Raw genomic sequence first — 9913 nt, 5'->3', positions numbered from 1 at the left:
AATATCCTAGAAAAGGCTGTGAAACTTCACATCTCCTTGCACAGCCACTGTTTGAAGAGGGGCATTTCTGTACCTCCTCAAAGTCACTGCTCTTGCACACCCGAAACATGAACATCCACCAACAGGAATGATGCATGGTCCTGCTGCTGCTGCTGCAGAGCACTGGGCAGTGCAGGCCTGGGTATTACCAGTATGAGCACTTAATTAGCATTTCATGCTCCTTCAAGCTCTCCAGATCTCAGGGCTTTTTGTTTCAAAGCAGCCACTACACCATCTCTAGGGAAGAACAGGAAATGGGAAATAGCGACTGCCAGCCTTGCAGGGGTGTGGGGGAAAACCTGAAGTGTCTGCATCAAAAGATGAATGGGAAGAGTGTAATGGCCAAAGCAAATGCTTCGTTAGGATAGCAGGAACAGTTCTTTACTGCATGCTTGCATGAAGATCATTTGGGATCTCCTTTTTGTGTCTCATGCAGAAAAGGAGATCTTAATAATACCACGCTACCTAAACCAGATTGGGACGCAGCTCTGTAGTGGTTCACAATGAAGCAGACGGCCTGCTGTGCCACTGCCAGCCCTGGTGAGCCTGTGAGGGACCGTAGTGTATCCCATGCCTGTTTTGCCTCCAAGCTAAGCTTGGTTTTCCTTACTAGTGTGGAGTAAATACAAGAGTAATAAAATGGGCAATTAAACTGGCCACTTTGGAGGATATGCTCATGCTTTGGCATGTCAGTCCTGTACCTCATGCACCCAAGGCTTGTTACTCATCATGAAATATTTTAACACAAAAACCTCAGCTCTCATGTTACATCTGAATAAAACCGCATCAGATCATCAAGAATTCTGCTGTCAGGAACAAGACGAGCCTTCCGACACTCACTTGCAGCTGTCCTGGATTGCTGCAGCCCTTTGTGAAAAGCTGCTGCAGACAGAGTGTTTGGAGTTGCTTTGGGCCTGTATGAAAGATCTGTGGAGCAGTGTGCAGGGCTCTCCTGGCAGGAAACTGTTTGTCCAAGCCCAGGGACACGGTGCCGGCAGCAGCGGAGCGGCCCCGCTCCCAGCCCGAGAGTCTGTGAGCTGAGCCACGCCGGGGAGACAAGGCAGCGAGGGGCTCCAGCCCAGCTGCTTCACTGCCCTGCCCACCCCATGGAGCTCTGCCGTGGGAGAAAGCTGACACCGGGCGAGCCCCCGAGCTTCCATCAGCTGCTGGAACTGCTCCGTGACAGCTCCTGTTCTTCCAAGAGAGACCCCAGCGCCTTCTTGGAACGCGTGTCATGGGGGGATTCTGTTTGTCAATAAACTGCTGTGGGTTTGCCAATTCCATCCATTAGTAATAATTTCCTATTGCTGGAAAGGGATTGTTGGCACACTTTAGAGGAGACGACTTATTGCACAATATCCTGTTTGAAGTCGTCTCTAACTGTGTGAGACAGATGGCTTCACACAGGAGCATCCCCAAGGCTGCTGAGGGGAAGGCACAGAGGAAGACAAACCCAGTATTTCTGAGGGAAACTCTTTGACACAAACCCAACCTGAGTTGTCAAACAGCAGACCTCATGTTTCTAGACATGAGCCAAATGGGAAACCTTTCAGTGTGTTTGGTCCAGGCTGGGCTATGCTCGAGGCAAAGGTGTGTCAGTGTGTTGAATAATACTCTTTTCTTGACCTAGAGATGGGGCAGCTGAGAGGTGTTTGAAAATCTTTTATTCCATTTTCAGTCTCATGAGAAGGGTGAGACAATACAGATGTTATCATTCACGCCATCACAATCAGAAGCCAACTAGTTCCTAAATATTTTACATTATAAGTGTTTCTTGGTCTTTCAGCCTTTTGCCATGCCATGTTGTAGATGCGTTAAAGCCATTTATTTAAAAATACCCCTTGTGGGTCCCACTACAATGCATCTTTCATAGCTCTGTTTTTCCAAAGTCTTATTTGCAAAACCATCTTTAGAAATATTTTTCTAGCTCCATTACTCTATCAACAATATCTGTCCTATTCCATGGAAAAATTTAAGTTAGCATTCCTTGTCTCAAGATTTATATATAGATTCATACTTTGTGGGCCTTCTATTAGGCCCTAAAATCTTTCTACAAATCCATTTCCCACATCAGTGCACTTGGCTCCTTCTCTCCTCATTGTGCCTGGCAAGCACAGGAGCCCAGAGCTCCTGCAGAACCCATCCCAGCACTCAGTGGGAGCAAACTTGTGTCCAGTCCTCGCCTGGAGCTGTGGTGCCCAGCATTCCACCTCATTGAAATGAGGAACTGTTCCTTCTCTTTCAGAAGGAGCTAAGGAGCTTTGGCCTTCAGATCAATTGTCTGCAGGCTGCTGCAGTGCCTGGTGCTGCTCCCTTGCCAGCGGCACCCCAGGCCAGGGGGGCACATCTGGGCTGCTGTGTCTGGCTCTGGGGCTGCCTGTTCTGGGCAGTGAGGAGGAGCTGCAGAGGCTCTGCAGGACTGACAGGATGGGCTTTGGGGCTGGCAGGAGAAGCTGAGGGACCTGGGCTGCTGGAGCTTCTGAACAGGAGGCCCAGGGCTCATCCTGCAACTGCTCCAAGGGTGGTTTCAGAGAATCCCAGAATGAGCAAGGGTGGAACAGGCCATGGAGGTCATCAAGTCCAACCTGTGCCCTGACACTGCCTTGTCTCCTCTGGGCCTCCTCTCCTCCAGGATAAACAACCCCAGCTCCCTCAGCCACTCCTCAAAGCTCTTGTGCTCCAGATCCCCCCCCACCCCCTCGCCTTGTTGCCCTTCTCTGGACATGCTCCAGCCCCTCCATGTCCTTCCTAAATTGGGGGCTCCAGAACTGCAAACAGCACTCAAGGTGCTGCCCAAGCAGTGCTGAGCACTGGAGAAGAATCCCTTCCCTGCTCCTGCTGGCCACACCATTTCTGAGCCAGGCCAGGAGCCACTGGCCTCCTTGGCCACCTGGGCACACTGCTGGCTCATGTCCAGCCTGCTGTCCATCAGTCCCTGCAGGTTCCCTTTCTGCCTGGCTGCTGTCCAGCCCCTCTGGCACCTTGTTGAGGGAGGGAGGCAGGGAGGGAACGGATTCAGATCCAATCCTTCCTGAAATGTGGTGTTTGCTGGCACTGCCAGTTCCCAGATTTTGATATTTTCCTATTCTGACAGAGCCCAAGTCCAGCAATTTGCTGGCAAAGAAAGTCAAAACCAAGCAAAGACCTGGTACCTACAGCAACTCGATCTCGGGTTTGCTGACACCCCCAGTACCCAGATCGGGAATGTTCCAGAGGCCTGCACAGCCTAATTCCAGCAGTTTGCTGGCTCAGAAAATTAGCATCTGGGAATTTCTCAGTGCCAGCAAAACGTAAATGCAGCAATTTTCTGGCAAAGAAAGCCAGAACCCAGCAGCTTCCCAGTGCTGCCACCAGCACCATCCAGGTCTGGTGTTTGCTGTGCAGTGCCCAGATCTGGAAATTTCCCAGTCCTGGCACAGCCCAAGTCCAGGAATTTGCTGGCACAGAAAGCCAAAATCCGCCAATCTCCTGATGCCAATACAGGCACCCAGACCTGGTGTTTGCTGCTAGTGCCAATGCTCAGATCTGGATATTTCCCTGTTCTGGCAGAGCCAAATCCAGCAATTTTCTGGTCAAGAAAGCCAAAATGTGGCAATTCCCTGCTACCGTCATTGGCAATGCCAAGATCTGGTGTTTGCTGGCACCACCAGTGCCCAGATGCGGGAATTTCCCGGTGCCAACACAGCCCAAGACTTGTAATTTTCTGGCAAAGAAAGCCAAAACCTTGCAAATACCTGGTACCCACAGCAACTCAATCTTGTGTTTGCTGACACCACAAGTGCCCAGATCCAGAAGTTTTCAGGTTCCTGCACAGCATAATTCCAGCAATATGCTGGCACTGAAAGTTCACATTTGGCAATTTCCTGGTGCTGACACATTCCCCATCCAGATCTGGTGTGCGCTGGCACTGCCAGTGCCCACATCTGGCAATTTCCCGGTGCTGGTACCACCCATGTCCAGCAATTTGCTGGCAAAGGAAGCTAAAAACTGGCAATTTCCCCTTGCCAGCACCGCCCAATCTGGAGTTTGCTGGCAGCAGGATCCCAAGAAAGAAGGAAGGAAAGAAGAAAAGAGGAAGGCATCCAGATCCAGTCCTTCCTGGAGCCTGGAGCCTGAAATGGGCTGTTTGCTGGCACTGCCAATGCCTAGATCGGGAAATTTCCCAATTCTGGCACAGCCCAAGTGCAGCAATTTGCTGGCACAGAAATCCAAAACCTGTGGCAGCTTCCTGCTACTGGCTCTGGCACCGCCCCCACATCTTGCGTTTCATGTAACCAGAACCCAGATTTGGAAATTTCCCGGTGCCAGCAGAGGCCAAATCTGGCAGATTTCTGTCACTGGCAATGACACCATCCAGATCTGGTGTTCGCTGGCAGCGCCAGCGCCCTGATCTGAAAACTTCCTGGTGCTGGCACAGCCCAAGTCCATGGATTAGCTGGCACAGAAGGCCAAAATTTGTAAATCTGTAGGTTCTGGCTCCAGCACCATCCAGCTCTGGTGTTTGCTGGGACCGCCAGTGCCCAGATTTGGAAATTTCCTGATGCCTTCACAGCCCAGGTCTAGCAATTTGGTTTTAGCTAGCTTAGGAAGAGAAGTTCCTCTTTCTGTGGAGGAACTGTGACTTTCCTTTTTCTTGGAACTGTTTACACCTGCTCTGGACTGAAAACCCAGACAAACACCGGCAGCAGCTCACACCTGTGGCCCCCCGAGCTCTGGGACGCTGCATTCCAGCACCAGAGGGACTTAGAAGAGACCGAGGGAGCCAACTACAACCCACGAAAAGGACTTTCTGAATTTGCCATCTCTTCACTACTGTGAGAAGTTTGATTTAATATTATTCATTTTTCATGCTTGTGAATACTTCACTTGTTAAATAAACTTGGGTTTTTTCACTTTTCTCAAGGGAAGTCTTTTCCTGAACTATTAGGAGTAGGGGCTGCTTGAACTTGCTTTCTAGACGGACCCATTTTGGAGGTTTCCTCCCAAAATTTGCCCCAAACCAGCACAAACAGTCAAAATGAAAATTTCACCAGTGGCATAATTTCCTGGTGGCAAATCTTGTGACAGAAGCTTGACCTTGTTCTCCATGAGAGATTCTTGGGAAGAGCAGACAGGAGAAGATTCCTGGAAAATTGAAACAGCTTTCCAGAAGTGAAATGAAAATGAAAGAAACAATCCAAGGTGTTTTCCTCTGTTAATTTCTATGCTCCCCTTTTCCATGTTGCACTGCTTCTCCATCCCAGTAATTCCAGATGCAACTCATCTCTAAGATTGGTGACTTAGTGATTTTTAGACACTCTAAAATACCATGAGCCACACACAGTTTTCCTTCCCCTGTTTTTACTGGAAAGCAACACTGGAGGTGTAAGTGCAGTGCTGGGCTCAGGTAGGAATGCTACCCCAAGGGAAGGTGCCCCGACAGTGTTTGCCCCTCAGCAAGGATAATGCACAGCAGCAAGGGAGGGGATCGCTGTGCCAGAGTGCAGGAGTCAGGGCTCTGCATCCGGGCTCAAGGCTGCAAAGTTCCCGTGTTTGGGCAGACGGAGGGGCTGTCCCCGAGGCGCGCGGGGCTCGAACGTGGGGCTCGTGGGGCGAGCGGGGAACGGACACGGGGACGAACGGCCCCGGTGCTTCAGTTGCAGCGGCGGCAGCATCAGCAGCAGCAGTAGCAGCAGCGGCGGCAGCACCAAAACAGATACTTCTGAACAGTCTTTCTCCTTTGCTTTCTCTTTCTCACTTTCCTTCTGTTTCTCTCCCTTTCCCGCGGTCGGGCACCCTTCTCTCGGGGTCCGTTTCCCAGCGTCCCTCTCTCTCCTCTCCCCGCCTCCCTCTCCCCTGCAGGGCAGGGCCATGCCCCCGGCCCGCCCCCGGCCCTGGGCGGGGCTGCCCCGTGCCCGGCCCCGGCCGTCCCGCCGCGGTCTCGCCTCCGCCCGGCTCTGGCTGTACTGGCGGTGGCGCTGCTGGGCGGGCATCAGTGCCTGGTGCGGGGGCGGCATCGCCGCCCTTCGGCTCCGCCTGGCCCGAGCCCAGCCCCGGACCCAACTCAGGGTCCGGTCCCGACCCCGGTCCCGGCCCCGGCTCCTCCCGGGGCCCGCGGAGCACACACGCGGCGCGGCCGCTCCCGCCGCCTCCGCTGCGGCTTCCCCGGCCCGAGCTCCGCCCCTCGGCAGCGCGGCCGCCGGCCCCGAGCCGCCGGGGCCCGGGGCGGGTGGGGATGCTGGGCCCGGGGCGGGTGAGGGGCGCTCGGGGGCCGTTGCTGGCCCCGGGCCGAGCGCTGACAGCCGCGTCCCGCCCGCAGGGAATGCGCAGGAGGCCCTACAGGAGCGGTATCGGCTGGGATCGCTGCTGGGGCGCGGCGGCTTCGGCAGCGTCTTTGCGGCCACGCGGCTCTCGGACGGCGCCCCGGTGAGCGGCGGGGCCGGCGGCGGGCGCAGGCAGAGGGGATGAAGGAGGAGGAGGAGGATGGGTCTGGGCATGGCGGGAGGCGAGCTCACCCCGCTGCTCTCCCTCGCTCGCAGGTGGCCATCAAACGCGTGCCGCGGGATCGCATCCGGCACTGGGGCGAGCTGGTGAGTGAGCGGGGCCAGCGGCAGCAGCCGGGCCGTGCCGGGCGGCGAGGAGCCGGGGCCCGGCACGGTGGGAGCCGCCAGGAGCCTTGCGGGGAGAGCGGGCATGGGGCCAGTGCAGGGCGCAGAGCATCCCGGGCTGGCTGAGGGCTTCCCCAGGCCTGGCACGGCCTCGGCCCGAATGACGGCATTGCGCTCCTCCCGCAGCCCGACGGCACCAGCGCACCCCTGGAGATCGTGCTGCTGGCAAAGGTGTCCACTGGCTGTGGCGGTGTCATTCAGCTCCTGGAGTGGCTTGAGCTCCCCGACAGCTTCCTGCTGGTGCTGGAGCGTCCTGAGCGGTGCCAGGAGCTCTCGGGTTTCCTTGCAGAGCGGGGGTTCCTGCCGGAGGAGGAGGCGCGGGAGCTGTTCCGCCAGGTGCTGGAGGCCGTGCGGCACTGCACCAGCTGCGGGGGCCTGCACCGGGACATTAAGCCCGAGAATGTCCTGCTCAACCTGGCCAGCAGGCAGCTGAAACTGATCGACTTTGGCTGTGGCGCCTTCCTCCAAGACACAGCCTACACCCAATTTGCAGGTGAGCCCTCGCAGGGGGTGCTCCTGGGCATCTCGTGGCCCAGCCTGGGTGCAGCACTGGGGCTTCCCTCTATTGCAGCTGGGATGGGATTGATGCTAGAGCCGAGTTGTTCTGGGTGGGAGGGAGAGTGGGTTTTCTCCACTACTGGGTGGGTTTTTCCCTTGTGTGTCATGGTTGGGCCTTCCTTGGGTTTCTTCTGCCCTCTTCCAAGACCAGTGGCTTCTTTTCCATCCCCAAGTTTGTGCACAAGTCCCAGGTGCTGGCGAGAGGGCAGCGCTCACCCCGTGTGCCTCTGGGGCAGCCCCCACATGCCCAGGGATGCTGGGGCCGGGCTCTGGGAGCAGCAGCAGCCCCCTGCTGAGCTGTGTCTGTGTTCCACAGGAACCCAGTCCTACAGCCCACCAGAGTGGATCCAGCACCAACGCTACCACGGCGAGGCAGCCACGATCTGGTCCCTGGGCCTCCTGCTGTGCCACCTGGTCATGGGGAAGCACCCGTTCCGGAGGGGCCAGGAGATCATCCGGGGGCGGATCTTGTTCCCACGATGGCTCTCTCAAGGTGGATCCTCATCTCTGGGCACGGGGGGGATACCAGTGCTGGGAGACAGCAGCGGGCTCATGGGCAAACCACTCTGGCAGCTGCTGAGGAGGTTGCACATGACCTGCTCTCCTGCTCTCCTCCAAACAGAGCATCCATGGGGAAGTTTAGGCCCAGCTCTGGGCACAACCAGCATGACCTGGGCATGGGAACCGGAGGGCAACTTCTCCAACTGACTGGTGGTTTCTGGTTTCTCTCCCCAGCGTGCCAAGATGTCATTAAGAGATGTTTGTCCATGCAGCCTTCGGACAGGCCATCCTTAGAAGAGCTTTTCCGTCATCCTTGGGTGAAGGGTGTTCCTTTGCCCTAGAAGATGGGTGAGATCCATGTGCACAGTTGGATCCAGGGGCCTGGCAGGTACCAGCTCCATGCATCTCTTGGCAATCGGTGGCAAAGCAAACCAGGCTGGTTTTGTCCTGCCTGTAGCTCTGAGCAGGGGTCAGCAGAAGGGAACATGCAGCTCTTGGGCTGGAGCTGAGCTGGAGACCTGGTGTGGCAAGCACTGGTGGCCACCATCCCCCTGGTTTTGTTTGTCCTGTTCATGGATGGCTGGGGCCCTGGGCAGAGCCCTGACAGCCTGGTCTGATCCCAGGGAAGGAGAAGGAGCCCCTGGAGAAGCTGTTTCAGGTGGGGCTGCTGCTTGAGACACCAAGGACAACCTCAAAGATGACAATCTCTTCCCAGTCTGGCCAGCTGAAGATGATGGACTTGGATTCTGGCACCTTCTTCAAAGCCAGGCTCCAGGCCCAATTTGCAGGTGAGAGCACAGGCAGGGGGATGCTCCCAGATCTGGGCATGGCACGGCTGGGCACCAAAGGTTCCCACTTTGCTGGGGCAGATGCAATAAATTCTTCAGTCGGCTGCCCAGCTGCTTTTTGACTCTGGGCAGCTGCTGAGGGCTGGATGTGCCCTGGCTGGCTGCAGGCTGGGCACGTGTCCTGCCCTCCTCCTCTGCTCCCAAAGGCAGCAGGGATGGGCAGCTCTGGGCACAGCCAGCATGGCCTGGGCACCGCAGGCCTTGGCACAAGGGGACGGGAGCCCTCAGCTGACGGGCGGTTTCTGCTTTCTCTCCTTGCAGCCGGGCTCTGTGGGTGCTGAGGCTGCTCTGGGCTCTGCCAGGGCTCTGCTGGGCTCAGCCCTGGGCCCAGCTGGGCTGGCTCTGCCCTCACATTGCTCTGACAGCTCACATCAGACGAGCCCGTTGTGAGCACAGCGCCTGAGCTTTCTGCTTTGGCAGGTGAGTGAGACTCTGCTGCAGGCCCAGAGATTGCAGCTGGGGACACACATCCAATTGGCAAGGACCCAAACTCTCCACAGTCCCAGCTGAATGCCTGGATCTGTACAGGGTGTTTTTGTCTGTCCCATTCTTCCTTCTTTATTGGCTGGAATTGTAGAATTGCACTTTGTTCCTCCTCCAGAAGTGCCACGAGTGGGCCAAAGCTGGTGAGTGGGCCGTGCTCCTGAGGCAGTGCAGTGTGGAGCTGGTGGATGGAGAATTGCCCTTCTGCACTTCCACACCAGAGCAAAAAGCTGTCAGTGGGACTTTGTGTCTTTTAAAAAATCCCTGACAGTTTCAAAGGCAATGTGCAGCTCATTCCCAGGCTGAGAAGGAAGGTCATCTTCTAAAGGATTTGGGGTTTGACAGAGTTTCCATTCCCAGTCCTGCTTGGAGCTGGAAGGGCACAAAGCAATTTCCTCTTGCTTTGAGCACAATTTCAAATACCACTGTTAGAAACAAAGCCCAAAATCTTTTAAGAGACTGCTGAGGTCAGTAAGATGGATCCATGCCATCAGCACATTTACAATGGAAATGTCTGAGTTCTCTTTTTAGAAAGATCATTTACCTCTTAATGCAAAGAATGTAACTTGGCATTTATGTTTTGATTTTTTCAGTAACTGTATGTTATGTTTTTTCTCTAACACTTGGATTTTACTCTTATCTTTTACAATTTACCTATTTTTCTTTTTTCCTTTTTTTTCCTTTCAATAGAAAACCTGTCCTATCAAAGGAATGTCCGTTGCTCCTGGTTCCCGTGTGGAGCAGCTCCCTTCCTGCTGGCTGAGCTGCTCAGGCAGAGCCCGGCAGCTCCTGGCCCTGCAGGGCTGAGGCTTTTCCCCGTTGCTGGGCACAGACTGA

At 55.4% G+C, this 9913-nt stretch overlaps 1 protein-coding gene across 1 annotated transcript; it reads left to right on the top strand.

Moving 5' to 3' along the window:
- Window positions 1-542: 542 nt before the first annotated feature.
- LOC132085189 (serine/threonine-protein kinase pim-1-like) lies at window positions 543-8086 on the top strand. The gene is made up of 9 exons (XM_059490558.1): window positions 543-579; window positions 3134-3329; window positions 3589-3712; window positions 4771-4853; window positions 6210-6444; window positions 6558-6608; window positions 6813-7179; window positions 7561-7737; window positions 7980-8086. Exons 1-9 carry the CDS (start codon window positions 543-545, stop codon window positions 8084-8086), a joined length of 1377 nt encoding a protein of 458 aa, XP_059346541.1.
- The last annotated feature ends 1827 nt before the right edge of the window (window positions 8087-9913 follow it).

This window comes from Ammospiza nelsoni, chromosome 29, assembly GCF_027579445.1.
Source record: "Ammospiza nelsoni isolate bAmmNel1 chromosome 29, bAmmNel1.pri, whole genome shotgun sequence".
In the NCBI taxonomy this organism is placed as follows: Eukaryota; Metazoa; Chordata; class Aves; order Passeriformes; family Passerellidae; genus Ammospiza; species Ammospiza nelsoni.
The sequence above is the reverse complement of the archived record's forward strand: the minus strand, read 5'-3'. Positions and strand labels throughout refer to the sequence as shown.